We start from the raw sequence: 20,896 nt of genomic DNA, 5'->3' as shown, positions 1-20,896 counted from the left end.
GTTGCAAATACACCTGTATGTAATACTGGGATAGGAAACAAATGATTGGTAACTGACCGACAGAGTGAGGATTAACGCTTTTTTAAGGAAGTGAGAAATTTAAAGAATCTAGAATAATACCAAAAATAAATTGAAGTTGATATGCTTGTCAATGTGGAGAACCTCTCGAAAACTACTGAACAAATAGGAATGGATGCTGCTGGGATGCTAGAACACCCCGTCAAAATCCCTATGGCATAAAAGGCTGCCCTGGTAAGTAAAACAGCGAAGTTACAACACTCAATCTCAACTAGATTTTCATCGCTCTAACCATGCTGGTATCTAGTTATCAAAGTACAATCAATCGAGATGTGCTCTATCCGGTAGATATAGCGTTATATGCAAAAATTACTGCCTAGAGGTTAGGAATGCTTAAATAGCTTACTGCTGTAATAAAAAATATTTGAAAGAAATATTTGAGCAATAGAATGTTTTGCTTCATTAACAGTCTATCAGCGTAAAAAGTGCGATAAAATTTTTAATTTACGAGCCGAACATCCTGAATCGGACGAGCACCAGGAGGGCACCGACGATTGCCCTGGAAGTGTCTGTCTAACTGTGGCGGGTTTACTAACTGGAATAAGCAGATCGCGGAATATTCGAGGGAAAGAAGCCAAGTCTCTTGGTCGATTTTCACAAGATGGTACGCTGCTGTTGAAATATACCACCTCAACAGCGATGAGGTTGACTGGCTGACATTGCCAAGTTTATCATTTAGGCGTTCAGTATTCCTTGATGGCATCAAATTCTTGAGATCATTCTCTGTCAAGTTTGTGTTCTGTACATGACCTTCAGATTATGTCTTTATCAAGAAGGAAGGCCCTGAAATTTATCAAAACTCAAAGAACGGAGCGAAAATTGTCTACACAGTGAATTGTAATAACCTCACGCTATTCTCGACAGTACGTAACCAAAACACAAGACATGGCGAAATGAAATTATCTCATATTATTCTTAACAGTACGTGACCAAAACGCCTTGTGATGGTCGGCTTTTGCAGCGAAGCGCTCTGCCTCTATTTTATCAATAGAGGGAACAAAAGCGATTGGACACCTTTAAGCATCAAACTGGAAGAACACAGTGTATATGCCCTCAGCGTGACCCAATCCCTTAAATTTTTTCACGGTACAAAAACTATGACAGATCATCTTTGTGACAGGGTTTTGATAATGTTTCGAAATTTTGTTTATTTTGCTGGCGCTTTTATTGAAACGCTGATTTTGTGGCTCTATTCCTTTAAAGTAGATCTTCAAAGTTTTCCCAGTTGCAAATTTTAAACCACTGAAATATGCAACGGTCAACTAAATGAACTCACTGTTAGCCAAGCGTGTTAATCCGTCAGAGCAGAGTGCATTTTTCAATTAATTAAATTCAAAACTCACGAACACAACTGAATTTCTAAAGCACATCTCATTCGGTAAACCTATAGCAAATATGACCTACATTTTATCAAGAGTGATGCTTTTTTTCCGGTGAAATATTATTACTTCAATACAAGGTACGAGTGTTAAAATTGGATGTAATTTCCTGAGTCTGAAAAAAAAAATGCGTGACAAAGACACAAAACAAAAAAAAAACGTTAATAGTAAACAGTCAAGTTTTTACTAACCGTGGGATATTTGTTTACACAAAGAAATATTTCAGCATAACAATCCGACAATTTACTGAATCGCTATAAATTTGCGCGCGTTTTGACTTGGTAAGCCAAACCGTCACAGCTAGGCGTACACGCAGCGACTCTGAAGAGTAAAATAACTATCTCAGGAAATTTTGGTAAGTGGGCCTATTGTCATGACTAAATCTAGCCTCCACTTCAGTGAACCGTTGCAATTTCGATATTTAGCTGTTTTGGAGACATTTTTCATACGTTTAGCTACATGTTTTGGAAAAAATATATAATATCGAAAATTATTCAGATAATTTCTCTAGTTCTGTCGCACCCTGTACAAATCTTTTTGGAATACTCCTTCTTATGCATGCCTCGTGTCTAAGTGTTTGTTTGAACTTAGCGTTTGCATTTTTTTGTTGGGATGGTATAGAGGGTGACCATATTGAGTGAACATGTTGGAGTGTGAGATTCAAGATTGGACATTTTGAAGTCTTAGATTTACCTGATTTAAAGCACCGTGAATTCATTAGCGAAGGTTCTGTCACTTTCGCCATAGGAAATTTATCTCTCCATCGCTAGGTTTTATTCTATTCCTCATATGACAAAGACAAAATTCAAATTTGTAGTTGGGCAGTGAAAAATTTTGAATCCATAGACTCTTAGGCCGCATCCACTCGGTCATTTAACGGTCTCAAATCTTAATTGATATATTGGACCCTAAGGCGTCTGTTGTGTGACTTCAATTGAAGCTAATTCGGGTTCAAACTAAATAAAGGAATATCACGGAAAATTTACGTTGACCATTGCGCGCGTAAAATTATGTTCAAATTTCAAAAAGGCAATAAACGAAGGTTGACCAAGTTGGACTAGGTTAAATAAAAAATGTTGAAATGGCCGAACACCAGACAAATCCTTACAAAAGGTCGAGATTAAATGATCACTCAATAAAGTTCCCACAGTTTGAATTTTTTTTTGTGAGCAAATTAACACGAGTGGTATTCAATAGCATTGACATTCTTCATTTAACGTAAAACGCTCCCGCACGAAAGGTTTGATTGTTGCAGCTACATGAGTGGTCTTAAGTGGCAAAAAAACACATTATCTTACAATGTCTTGATGCCATGATTCTAGCGCAGCAAGGAAAAACGTGTGAACCGGTTGAATATTTCTCTGTTCGGGCACTAAGTCCGGTTTCCATAAAATGTCTGATCGAAATATTCGAAAATTAGCGAAGGTCAATCTATCCATTCACCCTATTTTCCATTCAAAAGTTGACTCAAGGAGTCCTGTGATTGTGCAAAAGTCAAAGAAAACTCCAAAAGTGAGTGAACAGTTGTTGTGCTTTAATTTCTTTAACTCGTTCTTATAATTCTTGCTCTAAACTCTTTTTCGCCTTGCGTTCAGAGTCTAGAGAAAGGGTAAAAAGAAAAAACTCTGGGTTGAAAATCTTGAACCCATGAAAAATTCGAACCCGAGAACGTAAATTTAACCATTAATTGAAGAAACATCGAGTCTAATGGAACTCAAGCTGTAGCTTGTAAAATCTGCGTTTGCACGAATGCACTCGAGGAGGCAGTTTGAGTTATACATTAAAATACAGTGTAAACAATTGCCACAGTAATCAAACGATTTTTCAAACCCCCAATTAAAGTTAAGCGTGAATAACAGAACCCTGATATAATCGGTCCGTTGCATGGGACGCATCTTAATTATCTCGGTCTCTCAGCACTTTTTAAGTTTTAATTTCCAATGTATATTCCAATGATAAATCAATGGATTTCTTTCAATCAACCGATTTACAGCAGTGCGCGAGTCAATCGAACCCCCACATGATGACATCACTATTGTGTATCATCGTATTTTCTGTGACCTTACAAGTCAGCAATGGTGCTCGTATGGGACCTAAGACTCCTCAACCTGGTGATTTCAGACAGTGCCGTCTGAGCAACAAGCTAAAGGAGCAGTTTGTTGATCTTCACAATGAGTTTCGGAGTCAGGTAAAGCCAAGTGCAGCGGACATGGAGTACGTGGTGAGTTAAACAGTCTTCCTTGAGGAAGTTTTCTTTGAAGCCACCTGTTGCCTTGTAATATTACATTTTCTGATTGGCCGTTGTCAAATCCCTTCGTCAAAGCGAGGGACTTAAGGCTAACACTCGAAACGTCAGCTTTGAAACTCTTCACGGTGGCCAATTTACGTTATCAACTCAGTTGATAATACTAAATTACCCTGCTAACTCTCCTACCGATGCAGCACCAGTTTCTCTAGAAACTTACCCTCTTTATTCGTTACAATTAAGGTTTTGGCTATTTAAACGTTAGAACGAAAGGCGCTAGATATGCTACGAAACAATTTCACTGAATTCTTCATCTTGTATCGATTCAGGTGTGGAATGATGACCTTGGTGACCTGGCTCAAATGTGGTCGGATAAATGCGAGTGGATGCATGGCTTTACTAGGTTTGGGGCGTGGCACTCAAACCAAAATTTTCGAAGCAAGTCTGTAGGTAATTGAGGAAAAAATAAACGATCACTACCGGAAAACTACATATTAAGTTGCAATTTGGGTTAATTTTTCTGATAAGCCTACCATTTACAAGCACGCTGGTCGTCCAAGATCATCGCAGATAATTTCATGAAGGCAATTTTAGTACTGTCCAAAAGATTGTAAGAAAAACTAAACGTTCGTTACTGACATGTAAAATTTTAGAACTTGAGAGGCTCATAGAAGAGATAATGATGAAGAGGCATGTAGGGAGACTGAGAGTGTTTCTGTCCCACTTTTAACATAAGAGGAATTTTATCGTACTTGTTAGTTTTTTAACCTTAGTGTGTCCCTGCTCAGTTAGAAGCACATCAAAAGCAACTAGAAAAGATGGCAACTGGCAAAAATTTACCTTAAAAACAAACAATCAAACAGAAAAGAAACGTGATTCATTCTGTCGAAGAAAAGGTTTTCTTTTTCTCTTTCTCTACAATGACAATCACCAGGTCAAAACTTGGCCCGTGAGTGGGGCAAGTGGATTGAAAGTAAAGATGCTGGCCCAGAAGATTCTGTACGCCGATGGTTTATTGAAAAAAACTATTACAGTTTTTCAAAGTTTGCTTATCCGATGCCTTCATGGATGTGCCGCAAAGAACCATGTGGACACTATACACAGGTTAGTTTACAGATCACGATCATAATGCTGGTATCAAACCAACTCATAAGTAGCTTTGTAAAGACATTCGCTTGTAAATATGCACCCTTCGAGACGCACTTTCTCTCAGTTGTTACACATATGTGGACGCATGAGATTACATCTGCAAAAACAGTCGATGAAAGAAGCTGTAAGACTACAGGATAAAACAAGGTTTTCGACAACTTTTTTGACAAGCACGCTGATCATATTGCAAAGATATTCAGAGGTTAAATTGGGAGCTAAGATATGATTTGCGCATCTCGCATAATTTCTCTGTTATACATTCATTCTTTTCAATATTCTGTAAGCTTAACCACCATTTCTTTTTGTTTCAGAATAAACTCTTCACGCGTTCAAAAATTATGGGATACTCTCATATCGCATTGCAAAATATTACATAGCATCGAAAGTAGCGTCGAAGTATCGTGACATTGCCCCATTCAATTAAAGCTGCGCGAAAAGCTACGCCTTGGATAACATAAAACAGCCCCCGTTTTCGACTTCAGAACTTTGAGCACTACCCTGTAAGAACGTCATTTTCGTCTCGCTTTCCTTACTTAAGGTTGTGTGGGCCAAGAGCAAACAGGTTGGATGTGCCTTTAACTGGTGTGACAAGGACTTTGGTCAGCCTCACCCCTGGGTCCCTGGAGAGACAGTTGTAACTTGTGACTACTATCCAAGGTAGGTGCTGGATAAAGAGATTACTGCATGGAAAGTCCGCACAAACGATTTCTATACACGAGTTACGATGCATGAAAAAACCGAACGACTAAGCACAGCGAACGAGTGAGTTTTTTGATGCATCGCACGAGTAAATACAATTGTTCAAGCATTTTCCATGGAATGTTTTTATTTCATATATACCGAGATTTACACTGTGAAGTATAAAGCGAACGACTGTGAAAATACATCGTTTGTCCAGTCAGAGAAACGACAGATTGTACTACACAGTGTAACTCTGAATATGTCTGAAATAAATTCTCTTTAGAGACGACACAGTCTGCGTCAATTACAAACAGATAATAAGTAAACTGTCACCGAAGAATATTTCATTTGGTTTATTTTCTGGAAGAACGGGTCGATAGTTTTGAATAAATCCTGAAAACGTTTAATTCTTAGAAAATAATGCACGTGTTTACAAGCTCTAATAAAATGTTTGGATGGAGTCGCCGGGTCCCGAGTTTGTCTCCTTAGAGAAAACTAACTTACAATTATTATCTAACATATTTTTTTTTATCATTTTTGCAGTGGTAACGTGGTAGGACAGCAACCCTACACGCCTGGAACTCCATGCACAAAGTGCGCTAGCGGCCAGGGTTGGTGCTACAAGAATCTTTGCAGTGAGTATAAAAAGAAGGTCAATATGGAAAAATGGCCTCAAGCTACAAATAGCTCTAACTGTCATGCTTAAACTTTTCACAGGAGAGTGTAAGAATTTTAGCCCGAAATGTGGAACTACCTACACAAAAGGCACGTGCCTGACAAACAGAGAACTGATGGAAAAATACTGCCCTAAGATGTGCAACCTTTGCAGTGAGTATAGTTTTAAGTAAAACATAGGATGTCTCCATTCAGGGCCAGTTCTATTTTGTCACAAGAACATTTCCTCCTCTATCAATAAAGCCTGTTTTACTGATAATAAAGAAAGAGGTGGACAGGAATCGAAAAGGAGGCGTGAAGCGCAAAATCTATGGAAGGGTCAGTGACAAAGGTCTAGATGAGGTTGTTTCGCGAATCTTTCTTAAAAGTAACTTCTTTTAACTTTTTGGTTGTTTAAATCCCAACCAGTTGTCTTTAGTCAGCTTTATAAAGGTTGTTCGGAATATTACGTTCTGTTATCGAGCTGTTTCCTTGTTTACTGAGGAGGTTCATTTTTTTCCAAGCTTCTCACTCCCAAGAACTAATTTCTAACCTTCTGCTAATCTGCTGTGCAAAGCATTAAGACATCAAAAGTGATTTTTGTGCTTATCATATTTCTCGACCGGTCTCTGTTGAAATTTTGCAGGATGTCCCTTAAAGTGCAAAAACAGAGGACAAGTTGACCGTAACACTTGCACTTGTACCTGTTATGGCAAATGGAAAGGTTCCGATTGTTCTGGTAATAAATAGTACAAGTTTATTACGTTATTTATTTAAAGTTTTAAGGAAAAAAAAAACCCAAGCTTGAAAAACAAACTCTCATAGCCTTTAAAAAGTCACTTGACTTTATTCACAGCGCGACTTTTCATGCAATTTTTAGTGTGTTGAGAATAACTCGGGTCTATTGATCGTTGATGGTACGACGAAAACGGCAGAAAATGGCGATTTGAATTAATTCATCGAAAAAGGTTACTCAATATATATATGCAAACTGGATTATCGCTTATAGACATAGAAAATTTCTGGGGTGATTCCCTACCGCAAAAGGCGCGATCAACTCATGAAACTCGACGATTTGGGATCCAGGCTCACTAACCTACCTAAATTAAGGTTATTAATTTTGCTTTCACGCACATAGCGTGCCATACATAGTTCAAACTTCATTTCTTCCATATTTAGTAGTTCTTTTGTTTTGGAAAATAAAAGTTTTTCAAAGCCTCAAGTGGACTATGGTCGGTAAAGGGCCAGAGATAAAAGGCTGAAAAAGCTTTCAAAGTGTATGAAGGACTAACCACTCGCATGTATTTTCTTCAGAGAAGATCTGCGATGAGGGGTGGTACGGAGAGAAGTGTGAAAGTAAGTCAGATCAGTCCAATTCTAGCTACACAACGATTTAAAGGGAACTTCACTTTTTAACTTAGTGTATGCCGCTGAAACAATTATTCTCGACTAATGTCGACTGAGACCTCGTAAAATGTCAATACAATCGACTGAGGATCTGAAACTCGAGGAAATATTTGGTTAGAATGGTAATAACGTTCACTAAGCTCTGCTAAGACTTGGTGGTAACTTGATCGTGACTCGTATGAACCAATTCAAGTGCAAGAGGTATTTTCTAGGGAATGAGTACAAAGGAAGTTCCAGATGGTATTCAAATAAAAGGTTGCTCGCTTTATCGAATAGTTCTTGCAATTACCACCACTGTAAGTAACGAAGTCTAAGCGTGCAAAAGATTAAGCGACTTTAGCATACTTAAGCTTGTAAACCAAATAATCAGTTAACAAATCAACAATACAGTGAGAAAGTAGTTCTTCAAAATGTTGAATTATGTAAAACGTCTTCACATTTTTAAAAACTGAGATACCTTTTCTCCAAACAGAACGGTGCTTCGACAAAGTGGGAACATCTACATGCAAGTGGCGAGTCCAAAACGGCCATCCATGTTCAGTAACATACATGAAGCTCGACTGCGTCAAGACCTGTGTTTGTGGTACAGTAACCCCTTTGAATCGTCTACGCGTTACCTAGTCTCCAACTTTTCTTTTAGTATTCTTGCTGTATTCATTTATACCTGAAGGGTACAGGAACTTTTAGTTGTGCTATGTAAATCTATTCTTTTGGTCTCAAACTACTACTTTATTTATTTATTTTATTAACTACTATTACAAATTTTTTAGAACTAATTTATAATCGTTTTTCATAAAGCATTATCTTTGTTATAGCTTTAAGTCAGTTATTTAATCTAGACGTATTTTTCTTCTCTTCCATTTTCAGATCTCATGCCAAAACCCAAGCCCAATCCACCACCAAAACCACCGACAAAAGCCCCAGTGACTGTCAGACCTACAAAACCCATCTCGGGATCTGGGACAGGTGTGGATTGAAAATCGATTGAATAAAAAAGCAAACTTATTTTCATAAGGGCTATGAAATCAAGAGGCCCTCAAACTGAGTATCTGAACTATATTCTTATCATGTTCATTAAGCGCATTACTCGGTTTATCCCACAGATTGTAAAGACAAATACACAGCCCCTAACCAATGCGATTTTTGGGCGACACTTGGAGAATGTCAGAAGAACAAAAACTGGATGAGACAGAACTGCATGAAGAGCTGTGGAGTTTGCAGTAAGAGTCAAATATATACTTTCACTAAACTCATATCTTAAATTTCATCCTTACTTCACTACCATTACCTAAATTCATCACATATCTCTTTTACAAATCATATACTATTCCTTTCTGTAAAATATATCAAGACTAATTTTTTAAGGGCAAAATAAGGAACAGTCATGTATAAAGTAGAAAAGAACATCCCATGACAGGATCTTTTACAGAGGACTCTCTAACAGCATACTTATCTTAGCTAGTTTCAGAAAAAAAATTAGAGTCTAAAAGAAAAAGATCGTTATTACAATAACAAGAATCACGCAAACTAAGTGGCGAACTATGAGGAAAGGACGTTATATATTATATGTTCACTGATTATATAGACTTGATTAATATTCATAGATTGCCAGGATGTGTACAACACCGTGATGTGTAAACAGTGGGCTGATAAAGGAGAGTGCAAGAAAAACCCCAATTGGATGGAGCCGAATTGTGCTAGGAGCTGCCTTGTTTGTGGTTGGTGAAATAAAAATGTAGACTTTGTGGTTCTTCACTAATTACTTCCACCGGCTAACTCAATCAATAATCTGACCACCTGTCGAACTGAAGTTGATCAAGGCATATCTACAGGCTTAGAAAAGTTTCAAAAAGTAGCTTTGTTTCGATAGTTCTGCGGTGTGCTTTGATCCACAGTCCGCGTATAAACCACATCTAGTCAAGCAAATATTGAATTTCTCTGGATAGAGACTCTGGTTGGCTTTGAAGTATATCAACGGCTCTTGAGTATCATCGATGAGAGGTCAAAACAGTGTAAAAACAATTGACAACAGAGTTACTGATTAGGATTTTTTCTAGTCACCTCTTACAGTTTTGGGCTGGTACGTAATCATCTAAAATCGCCAGAGAGCCGTAAATTGATGACTCAGTAAAATTATTAACAACATTGCTGGTGAAGCTTATTTTAGTTTCTGTCCACTGAAGGTATCTCAACCCCCCCCCCCCCTCCTCTCCCTCACAATTGAATCAAATTTCCCCGGCTATGAATATACACTGTATACATTGTACTTCTTGGTGGAGAGAAGTACGGCGAGAGTTGAGTGTCCTGCACACGTCTGAGGCACTGCGCATTCCACGGAATAGTGGCACGATAAGATAAATATCAGGCGCTCTACTAATATATGAAAATAAACATTGCATTTCCTGTTTTATCAACAGACTGTTTTGACAAACACTCGAAATGCAAGCAGTGGGCTGGACTTGGAGAATGTGGAAAGAAATACGCAACATGGATGGAGGAAACTTGTAAAAAGAGTTGTAATAAATGCAATGTTAAGGGTTGAATAGATCCGATCGGTTCATCTTTGAAACAATTTTAGTTTAGTGCAAGATCCTCTTTTGTCTAGATATGCAGTGGAGACCATTCGACAGGCTTTGTTCAGCGCGCGTTCCACCATACAGGAATTGGGTGTCTGAGGCGTTGGTTACACCATTTAACCTTGACATTTTAAAGATTGCATAACAACAGTTTTCAATTAAATATCGACACATCAAAACCAAAGTAATCAGAACAGCCGATCAGAAAAAAACGTTTACATCGTCACAACGCAAATAAACACAATTGCACAATCTGGCCCATTTTGAAAATGCTTGTAACCATAACGTTCTGTCCTTTTCGTCTCTTCTCGATAAGTAATACTTCCGGAAGTGATTAACATGTAACTTCTCCCTATAATATCCATTATTATCCACAAAATCAGTTAATAAGAATACTCAAACTTATCAGTTAGAAGTCTTAATCTTGATCACACCTAATTCTCATAACCAAATTAGAAGAAAATGTGTAGCAGTTTGAGCGGAGAATTGACAGTCAGATCTTGGGAGTCAAAGGTTTAAGCGAACATAAGAAGAGGGTGATCTCGATCGAGTCAGGAGGAATTTCATCACACAGCATGTATATGAGTTTGAGAAACAAAATGCTCCAACAGAGCTTCGTCAATGGGTGGGGATTTCATGAGACCATAACCTCTGCGATACCGGTGCAGCGCTCTACCAACTGAGCTAACGAGCCAACTGGGAGCTGGCCATTATGTTGGATCCAAATAAACCTTCGAAGTGGTGAATAATAGCTGTAAACATATGAAAATCATATGTGTGTACTGCGGTTGAAGAAACGTATTTAGAATCAATCCCACCAGCTAAGAACACTACTGAACTAGTCGTTAAAACAAGGCCTGAAAAAAGAATCACATTTTTCGTGACCAAGATGACAAATAGCACCCCGTACATGATCCGCTTTCCCTCAGATATCCTCTTTTCAAAATGCAAAACTCTTTCCATGTAAATCTGCTCTCCACGTGGGCGTACAAAGTAAATTAGAAATGCATAGCACAGCTGGTTACTCTTATGACATCACCAATTTGAAGAGGGTCCGTTTAAGCGTGAAACACAGAAGGGGCTGTCCTTACTTAAAGCCTCGCAGGATTGTCCAAACATTAAAAGTCAGGTGCTGAGCTACTGGCACGCAAAATATCCGTGTACGCTCAATTTGCGTTTCTCTCTCTCTGCTAAAACCAGAACGAAAAAAATTAACAGAAGGTAAGTCCATATCTGTCTGTGATAGTAAAGACAAAAATTTCACTCGATCTTCTCTAACTTCGAACTAAATAAAACAAGCGAAAAGAATGCAGTAATTGATAGATGTAGGTTCCTTGTGGTGGTACGTGATAACAATTTTTTTTTTCGGAAGAGCGCGAGGCTGAGCGAAAATAAAGAAACGTAACGTATAAGACAGTTTCAAACTTAGTTCGAAAACAAAGATTGAAATGTTGGGATTCCGATTTGGATTTCTTTTAACACGTTTGAATTTCTTAGATATTTATCCATCACTTGAAGTCTACAATTGAGGTTGTGGTTCACTTCGCTGAGATGATCGGAAATCGTCGTTTCATGAGACCGAAGAAAGTTACGCAGGAGTTATGCTATTAAAGAAATTTCAGAAAAGAAGGCCTAAAAAAAAAATTCAATCTTTGACGTGATTCGAACCCTCCCTGAAATCAGTTGGGCGCCACTGCGCGCTCAGTTCATGATAGTTGGGCCTAAGCAGTATGGGTTTGAGTGACAGGGACACCTAAATGGTTATAAAGAACGTGAAACTTCTGAGTTGAACAGAGCTCTCGTCAAGTTTTCTCCTGTAAACGACGACTGTTATTATACAAATGATTCAATTTTTGAATCGTTAAATCTTACTCTTCAATGAGTCGTTTCCAGTACGAAAAAAACAGCGTCTAAAAGAAACACCTATTTTCAATTCGTCATTTCATTCAAGAAAGACTTTAAACGTACACGGAATTTAAGCCTCTGTGGTTTGACCCTTAGAGGACAAAAGAATGATGAAACGAAAACACGACACTGGAAGTGCCATCCCTTCCGGTTGATCGAAGAACGACGGAGAAAATTTCGTTTCTGAACGCAACTCTAACTTTGAATTTTTTTCATAATCTCGACCATATACAGCTGCACTACTTTTAAAGGTTTTGAAGTCGCCCACGGGAGCTTTGAATAGACAGGTGACGTATTAATTTTTATGGGACAGAGCGAGGGGGACTGAACAAGTGCTAGCAACGCTGAAAATTTACATAACGTAAATAGTGCCCTTATAGTTGCACCCAAAAAGCACCCGATCCGTTAACTCATTTTAAGCTACAGGAGTATTAAGTCTATCAATTGCGTTGATAGAGCACTTTCTCGATGACTGTAAAAACTTTTATTGTGCTTCGGTGAATTATTTATTATTTATTGTCTCCATTTATAAATCGCGGAACCTTACATTTGTAATGAAAACTGAAGTCATATTCAAATGAGCAGTTAACTGCTTCTTACTCGCTCGCGTTTTTTATGTGTGGACCCCTGAGTTTTCCAGTAAAGTGGATTATGATGGGCTTTTGCAGTTCTCTCTTTCACTTGATGACACTGCGCAGAAGACCACCAAAGCACGGTTTTTTAAACTGGTATTCAAAATTTAACTAATTAGTATTGTGTACACTCGTAACAATTGTCGCGAATTCGCAAAACCCCGAAAGTTAAGAGAAGAAGCTTTTGTTGCCACTGTCTGCCTTACGACAAATGTGGCCTCGAGTTTACATTCTTCGCAGTAACAAAATATAAGCACCTAAGGCAATTTCTTGGTAAGCAGTTAGTGAAGGAAGTCGAAACGACCAACATTACCCGTAGAATGGCACAATAGTAAACGGGTATTAGGTTCCACAACCAATTGAAACTACCTGCATGGTCCTTAACATTAGAAAATTACCTTACGGTCGGTGGATCCAAGAATTTGCCAGCCACCCACGCTTGTTTACGGATGTCCAAATCTTACGAAATTTTAAGACAGTCTTAAAAAAGATAATAAGTTAAAAGTAGACTGCTTTGTATCCTTTGTCTAAACGCGGTTACGTTTACCACTCTAGTTTTGTTTCTAGAACAAATACTAAGATATCAAGTGAAAGTAACGTTCGCAAGCCATATGCATCCAGGTAAGAAGTGTTCAATTTAACGACGATTTTTTATTTTTTATCAACTTTTTTCTTGTGAGTGGGCATATGCTATTTATTCTTGGTATAAAAAATTACACAATTAATTTAGTTTCAATATCACTGATTCCCAATTTGTGATAACACAATTAACTCTAAGGTTACAATACCAGCAAGGTAATAATTACAGCTGAATTATCAAGATCTTCTTTCACTTTAGGCTAGGTAAAAATTTCATGTTTTCTACCACAAAAGCTCCTAAACCCATTGGAAACGTCAGCCCTCCTAAATCATTTTCGTAAAAAATTATTTCAACCCCGATACGTTAAGCTAAATTGTTCCTAGAGCATCCAAAATCTCACTACTAAGATAGAGATGTACAAAATGTACCGTAAAAATGACTTCAACGCCATAAAATCTCCTGCTTGCGCGCTCATCTGAATCTATATTTCAACACCTTTCCCCTTTGTTTTCTACTTGGTCTCATTTTCGCGTGTCTCTTTTTTTTTTGCCTCTTTCCGTGTTACCCCATGAACTGTTACAAAAGGCAGAGAAAAAGAGCCAAGAACGATAAAGATGAAATTTTAGGCTATGGGCTGTAGCCTCTGCGAAAGTAGCTCACGTCACCCCGCTCTCACAACTCCGATGACAAAGTTTAATGTTTTCAAGACAAATACATCGTTCGCAAACTAAGAATAGAAACGTCACACGAGTACGCAAAAATACAACTGCGAAAACATGGAATATCTTCTTGATAGATTGCAACCTGTGAACAGCCGCCCTCTCCTAGATGGATTTCTTCAAAATGATAGAAAGGAGTCACGAGATTACCATCAATTCGACTGCCTTCCATATGAACTAGTCTTACTAATCCATCAAATCCTACACCTAGTTTTATTTTACCATTGCATGTCTAGGAAAAAGGGGAACCTGAACTTCATCAAGTTACATTTCGGTATCTAAATAACATTTTACAATTGATAAGAGACACCCAAATATAAAACAAATTTAAAGTAGAAATTGTGATAATAAGTAAGCGTCTCGTCTGCTCCCTTTCACCTCACAATGCTACACTTCAAAAAGCATATCAGAAAAGTAGCTCATTGCATATCTATCAGATTTACCCCTTGCACCTAAACATCAGAATGTTCACTCTCCATATTATTCTGAAAATCTGGAGAATACACAAATGCTAACAAGGAGAATTTCGGTTTAACAAGCTTTAGCTTCCTTAGTTGTTGATCATTTCTTTTATTCTCATGACCTTTATGTGTGATTCGGGGGTTAAATTGTAGGGAGAAATAAGATGCTAGTCACTCTTAGGGACGAAGGGTTAATAGTTTAAAATTTGTTTTAATTGTGTTGTTTTCTTTGTGACAAATGTCAACACAAGACAATGAAAATTTATCTCTGAAATGTAATTAATCAGAGTTAAAACGGTGACTTATGACCTGTGTCGAAACACAATTGTTAACCAGGAACACAATCAACGACACACAGTACAGCACCTGATCGTAAATAAAACTAAAACATTATCTTATTGTCTTTTCAACCAATAACGGCAGGCAACGAATGTTTCTGAGGCGCAAAAGCTTATGAAATTTTAAGAGTTTTGGTGAAATATAACAATAAAATAAATTTCCTTAGTAAATTTGTTACAACAAGCTTGATCTGACTGCCCGTACGTTTCCTGATTTATTCTCAAAACAAAAACTGGGAGATCGACTCAAACGAACGTATTTGTTTTGTCGTTAGGTAGGTGATGTTAACTATGACGGTGTATTTCTCTTAATTTGCCTGTTGATGTTTTCTTTTTTCGTTGTTTTTTTTATACATCCTGTAACAGTTTTAAGACGCACAGCAAAATACGAGAATTCCTAGTTCATGTTCACGTAATTTAGTCTATGGCCACGCGAGAAATAAATAAATTTTATTATTGTCACGACAAAAACGCTTAGTTTGTTCCAGTTCCTAAGAACTCTTGAGCCATCAGATTGGTTCCGTTTCACCTAAAATACTATTAACATCACGTGAAGCACACACTTTGCCGTTGAAGACAAGCAGCAAGTTATTATATCTCAGGCACGCACACAATCATATTCCTCCTTCTTCAATCAGCCATTTCTGTTTGTCCCCTCCTTCCTGTTCACGCTAAGAGTTTTAGAATGCTTGATTCAAGAAAGGGAACCGAGAAACACAAAGGACCACTATTATGGGGCAAAAGTTGATTGATATGAACCCTGAAGGGAAATAGAAATTTCGTTAACCCGGTTTCCTAGGTCTGAAGGCGGAACTCAGTTTTCAGAACGCTTAGGGGGCCCATAACCTACACGTCCATTTCTAGGAAGCATTTCTACATTCTTACTGTTTTTGTACCCTGTGACTTAACTAAACTTTGCTGTGTTATAAGTTTTTAGGCACTCCAAGATGATACTTGCTTTAAGTGTCCTAGTTTTCATGCTGGTTCACAGGAGTGTGGTAAGCTTTTTAAGCGATATCTCAAGACAATTAAAAAGATACATTCCTCATAGTCGACATCCAAATAATTTTGGAGAGACTGTACTCCTACGTGTAACTATAGAATGTACCAATTTGTGAAAATTTAAAAGTTCCAAAAAGCAGTAGACCGCACTATCTCAGTCAATACATAAACAAGTAATCCAAAGATTTCTTAAAAATCAATTTTCATTCTATAGAGAGGAAATTATGGAGTCGTATTTGACCAAACCCAGCATTCCTTTCCACCCTTCATCACTCTCTTTCTCTTCATCGTGCCCCGCGTCACTTTGGGATAGTGATGAAGTTAAACTACGATTTCTTATGGTAATCGAGCTAAGTGGAGTGCAATTTGGTCTGAAATATAAGCATAAGCGTGATTTGAAATCATAAGTATGATTTCAGACCAAAATTGCACGAAACGGAGTTCAATTACCAAGGGGGGAGAGGGGAGTGGTTGGAGAATTTTGTTTGTGTCACAATGAAATTTACTTGAATTGCCCTTATGATACCGTCCTCCCTCATTGGTAGTCAACTGGCAGTCAATTTACTATACCCCCCTTCATACTGTGTTGGCGACGACAATCCCCCTTTCCCTCCCTCTAAAAACCATGTGTTACCCGTCATTATCCTCCGACCCCCCCTCTCCCCCTCGTGTTAAATCATGACTGATACATAAAGAGTATAAATAGTCCATGATCTTTCATAAATCTGAATCAAGTTTCCCGATTCAGTCGAACTGGAAAATCACAGTAACTGGCTGTTGTGCCGATTACTTTGATTTGAATCAGTTTAAGATACTTTACCAAGATACACTCTAGCCCTACAAGTGAAACAAAAAAACTGAAAAAAATTACTCACTGTGTGGCTTGTCTGACAGGTGTGTGATGAACTGTACCCTATCTCACAAGTCGAGGACCTCCTCCAGAATCAGCCCGAGTGGACCTTGGCCGACTACAGTGAGCCTGTAGAGGGAAAACTTTCTGATGAACCGTAAGCTTACAATCACTAATATTTCAACTATCATGAACTTAGAACGATTTTGTGCAAATGCCGATATAAGTTATCGTGTTTGGATCAAGAGAGGACCTAACTGTGTCAGTAACAAAATGCTTGAATATGAGCAGCCCTTAGAAGCCCTAACTTGGGACTTTCTAGCTCTTTCAAGTCCAAACTGTTCGATTACTAACTCTAACAGTCGGAAAGGCCAAATCAGACAGTTGAGCAGTCACTTAAAATTATGTACTTTACGCCATCGTCCAATAAAACTCAGCTACCTACCGAATCAAAGTGAAACTAATGACGTCAGGTTGATAGGTCCACATTAGAAATATAGTAACGTGGACAAAACTAACAGGTCCAGTTACTTTTACTCAGTATCAGTAAGAATGGTACGTGCTCTCACATTAAATTTTTCATTCCTGAGTTTTTCATGTTTTTTTATTGACACAATTCATTGGAAATCGGACTGCGAGTCGTACAACTAAGGGGTCACGCTGATCATAATTTCAAATTACCCTTGCACTACGTACTCGGCCAATTTGAAATCCTTCGCCTGATGACTCCCTGAATTATACTCCACTCAGTCCTATCACCATCACATATCACCATAAAAATACTTCGCTGAAAATCCAATGAACTAATGAGCTCCGAAACTTCCCCACAACACAAGAGAGTTTGAATATGAATCTTGGGTCTTATTTCACAAAAACAGATTTCTAGCTTCAAACTTGCTTCAGAACGACCCCGATCAAGATGACCTGAAGTGGATGGAGACTGACATTGTGGCCAAGTATAAATTTAAGAAAGATCCCAAGAAAGATATGTGGATATTTCAACCCAACTTCGCAGGACAAATCGGCACAACAGACTTTGCCAAAGATGCGGATAGGATAAAGAAGTTCTTTAAACGAAACAACGATTGGGCAGCTATGAAAAAAAAATTCCGCACTCCTACTAGCTGTCTTCAACTCCTGTACATCACTGCCGCTAGGTATCTCTTTGTGACACACGTTCTTTACGTTCTAAGTGGTAATAAGCTAAAACCTTGCGTGAGAACAACGGCAAAGAAAATTGAAATCCCTGACTCTGTGTGCTTTCCTGAGCCTTACGGATCAGCTTCTTGCACTTCGGACTACGACGTCGGGCTCGTTGGAAAAGACGCTGGTACGCTTACAGAGAAATTCAACAACTTTTTCCAAGACAGAAATGAATTCGGGAAACCCTCGGAGATCGTTTTTGACACAAATGTCTACGCTTTCACCCTGGAGTACGCCATGCCACTTCTGTTTGTTAAACTACCGCCTACATTTGCCAAAGATGTAGAGAACAACGAAAAAACATTAAACAGCAAGATGCAAGAATTAGCCAGCGCTTATTACAAGGTCTACAAGTACAACATAAAGTTCTTCGAAACGATGGTAAATGGAGCGAAGTTATCAATGAAGGGAGCACCCAAATCAAAAGTCTTCTTAGAAAAGTGGCTGGAAACCTTTAAGAGTTTGGATGCTAAAATTCCGATGAGACCTGGGGGAGGAGTGACAGAGAGTGGCCTTAGACTGGCCCATAACAATCAGTATCAAGCCCTGGTGAAAGAAATGACTTCAAAAGGAGGATACAAACCGGCATTGTTAGGTAATCATAACTGGACCAGCAGCACTCCAAGCTGGCTGTAACCGTTTTGGTCGCCATGACGAGCGGGTAGAATTTTGGCTAATTTTTCAATTTCAGCGAAAGTCGTCAAATTGACGACCTGTGTTTGGCGGTTGACTAAGTAGCAAACTGAAACGTTTTCAATCTTTGATTTTCCGATCCGTAGTTAAGGTGAAACAGACATTTATATAAAATAATATGATCGCTCCTTCATTACCTCCACGGTTTCGCAAGTGTCCAGCTTGAAATGTCGCGTAAAAAAGATTGCTAGTCGTGTTACGACCACATTTCTTCGGAGAGTCATCTCTACTTCCGTACTGATCATATCAAAGTTTTCCACCCCCTACCAAAAAAAAAACCACACTCGATTTTTATTCAGAGATAGCAATTCCTGGTTTAACGTTTCGGTAATTTTCTTCAAACAGATGTTCTTGCAAAGGCCCTGATTTACGCAGCTGAAGCTTATCACACGCGAGGCGCCATACGACATGTAGTGGGTGGCACACAAATGAAAGTGATTGACATATCGACGTCACTTTCGCTTATGGACCTGTGGGTATCCATGATCGAAAACTGGGGAGAGTCAAACAAGGAGTTTGGCCATTGCCAGATGGAACCTCTGGAGGTATGCTTCCTTAAGATGAGTAAGTACATGTGGAGAATGTTTAACGCAATGAACTTAATCCGTACTAAAATAAAACCCGAAAACAGGCTTGGTTTGGTGCACTTTGGAGAGGGCATGAGCGATCCTGAGTATGCGATGAGAATGTGGCTCGACTACAAAAGGCAAGGAAAGACCGCCATTCCAAAGCAACAGGACAAAGTTATACAGTTTTTGAGACAATTCAAATGCGATAAAGCCCAAATCGGTCAGCCAATATCGTCGACTTGCATCGCGAAGATGAATGATAAAGTCAACGCCTACAACGAGAGATTGGCTGCGCAGTGGACCGATGCACCTGTGCCACCGCCCTGGCGCTACTAAGATTTTACATCGTGATATTTATTGCTTTTCGATGGAGCAAGATGCAGTACAAAAATTAAATTAAAGTGACTATATCAAACAAAAGTAACAATGGTACATATCAATAGGAGCCAGTGAGTGCTCAAGAAAAATTTGTCTGGCCAGCTCCATCAGTGCTTCAAGTTTAGCACCTGATTTATTGAAACAAAACACATTTCACCTCAAACAAGGGAATCACTTGACCCTTTAACACTTCAAACCCATATCAAATTTGTAATTCTCCTTACTGTCAACCATACAATTCATATAATGTTAGTTCAGAGAATTAAGTATTGGATCAACTGATTATCCCCAAATTGACTCATGGGAGTTAATTCCCATGAGTGACCAAGACAAAATCTCTCCTTACAATATCAATACAATATCAAGCAGAAAATGAACAAGAATACAGAAAAATATCAATTAGGAGTAATAAGTTGATCCAATACCAGATTCTCCAAACTAACATCAGAAGAATTGTATGGCAGATGGTAAGGAGAATTACTAATGAGATCATTGAAGTGAAAGAGTTAAAAACTTATTCCACTTCTTGATGTTACTTAACTCTCATTTAATTTTATTGCATATAAAATAACTTCCTTTTTCCATTTGACATCATAGGTATCATAGTATACACTATATATGCATTGGAATTAATGAAAGGACAGAGTTAACCCATGAGATCTCTACAATGCTCAGTTACGAATTTACCAAAAACATGAATAATTACTAAATAAATGTTATGTCAATAAGATATCAAGCAGCAAGTGATGAGAATAAAGAAAAATACCATTGAGGGGATTATCAGTTGAGCAAATACCAAATTCCCCACTATCACCATTTTGATAACAATGTCATGGCACATGGTAAGGAGAATTACTAATGATATCTGGTGAGTGAAAGGGTTAACTAGCAAATGGAAACATTCATTTATTCTCTTATTCCAGTCCTCCTTGAAAAGAAACACCCTCTAAGTATTTGTGACAGAGTGGGAATTTGACAGCAGTTTCTCATCAAAACAGGGTATTCTTTAACATATGATATTTTTTGCTACTAAAAGCTATGGTTACCTTGATTAGTGAATATGACTTTCATGAGAGAGAATCAAAAGCAGATTTTGGTTTAAGAGGGGCTTGCCAAAGTTTTGCTCGGGAATGATTAAAAAACACAAGTAAAATTCAGTCAAACTTTAGACACCGTGTGCCTAGGATACATGTTAAAGTCATATTTCCTTTTTGCCCTTTGCATGAAGTCTACAGGGTCTGTACCCCTTTCTAAAAAACAATTTTCCAGGATTTTCTCTAGGCTATTTCCTGGACTTGGATTTATTTTTTTTCAAGATTAGGAAGATTCACATGAACCTTAAGATTTTCAGGAATAACCATTTTTATCATGATCTGCAAAGTCAAACTGACAAGTGA

The 20,896-nt window shown here is 38.2% G+C and overlaps 2 protein-coding genes and 1 long non-coding RNA gene across 7 annotated transcripts in view; 2 read left to right on the top strand and 1 right to left on the bottom strand.

The window, feature by feature from the left end:
* Window positions 1-20,896, bottom strand: part of LOC131790964 (uncharacterized) — a 38,250-nt gene that overhangs the window by 16,471 nt on the left and 883 nt on the right. The window contains exons 2-3 of the long non-coding RNA XR_009340745.2: window positions 16,682-16,785; window positions 8,051-8,257 (exon numbers count right to left, since the gene is read on the bottom strand). This is a non-coding gene — a long non-coding RNA (uncharacterized lncRNA). The remainder of the gene's footprint in view (window positions 1-8,050; window positions 8,258-16,681; window positions 16,786-20,896) is intronic.
* On the top strand, window positions 1,371-10,413 carry LOC131790941 (cysteine-rich secretory protein LCCL domain-containing 2). Of its 3 annotated transcripts, none has more exons than XM_059108239.2 (14): window positions 1,371-1,537; window positions 3,451-3,678; window positions 4,032-4,152; window positions 4,637-4,806; window positions 5,390-5,508; window positions 6,076-6,167; window positions 6,250-6,360; window positions 6,833-6,925; window positions 7,501-7,542; window positions 8,066-8,176; window positions 8,461-8,559; window positions 8,697-8,813; window positions 9,198-9,311; window positions 10,011-10,413. In XM_059108239.2, exons 2-14 carry the CDS (start codon window positions 3,478-3,480, stop codon window positions 10,133-10,135), a joined length of 1,515 nt encoding a protein of 504 aa, XP_058964222.2. In that variant the 5' UTR covers window positions 1,371-1,537; window positions 3,451-3,477; the 3' UTR covers window positions 10,136-10,413. The 3 variants fall into 3 exon arrangements, with proteins under 3 accessions (XP_058964222.2, XP_058964237.2, XP_058964229.2); XM_059108254.2 differs by lacking the exon at window positions 1,371-1,537 and adding an exon at window positions 1,648-1,812 and having other exon boundaries at window positions 3,454-3,678; XM_059108246.2 differs by lacking the exon at window positions 1,371-1,537 and adding an exon at window positions 1,649-1,812.
* Window positions 11,157-20,256, top strand: LOC131790916 (uncharacterized). Of its 3 annotated transcripts, none has more exons than XM_059108211.2 (5): window positions 11,157-11,390; window positions 15,735-15,802; window positions 16,701-16,813; window positions 17,535-18,454; window positions 18,898-20,256. In XM_059108211.2, the coding sequence occupies exons 2-5, from the start codon at window positions 15,752-15,754 to the stop codon at window positions 19,455-19,457; spliced, it is 1,644 nt and encodes a 547-aa protein (XP_058964194.2). In that variant the 5' UTR covers window positions 11,157-11,390; window positions 15,735-15,751; the 3' UTR covers window positions 19,458-20,256. The 3 variants fall into 3 exon arrangements, with proteins under 3 accessions (XP_058964194.2, XP_058964186.2, XP_058964201.2); XM_059108203.2 differs by lacking the exon at window positions 11,157-11,390 and adding an exon at window positions 13,190-13,327; XM_059108218.2 differs by lacking the exon at window positions 11,157-11,390 and adding an exon at window positions 14,963-15,079.

The sequence above is a fragment of the Pocillopora verrucosa genome, chromosome 2 (assembly GCF_036669915.1).
Source record: "Pocillopora verrucosa isolate sample1 chromosome 2, ASM3666991v2, whole genome shotgun sequence".
Taxonomy (NCBI): domain Eukaryota; kingdom Metazoa; phylum Cnidaria; class Anthozoa; order Scleractinia; family Pocilloporidae; genus Pocillopora; species Pocillopora verrucosa.
Note: the sequence above shows the minus strand (reverse complement) of the source record. Positions and strands in the feature narration are given on the sequence as shown.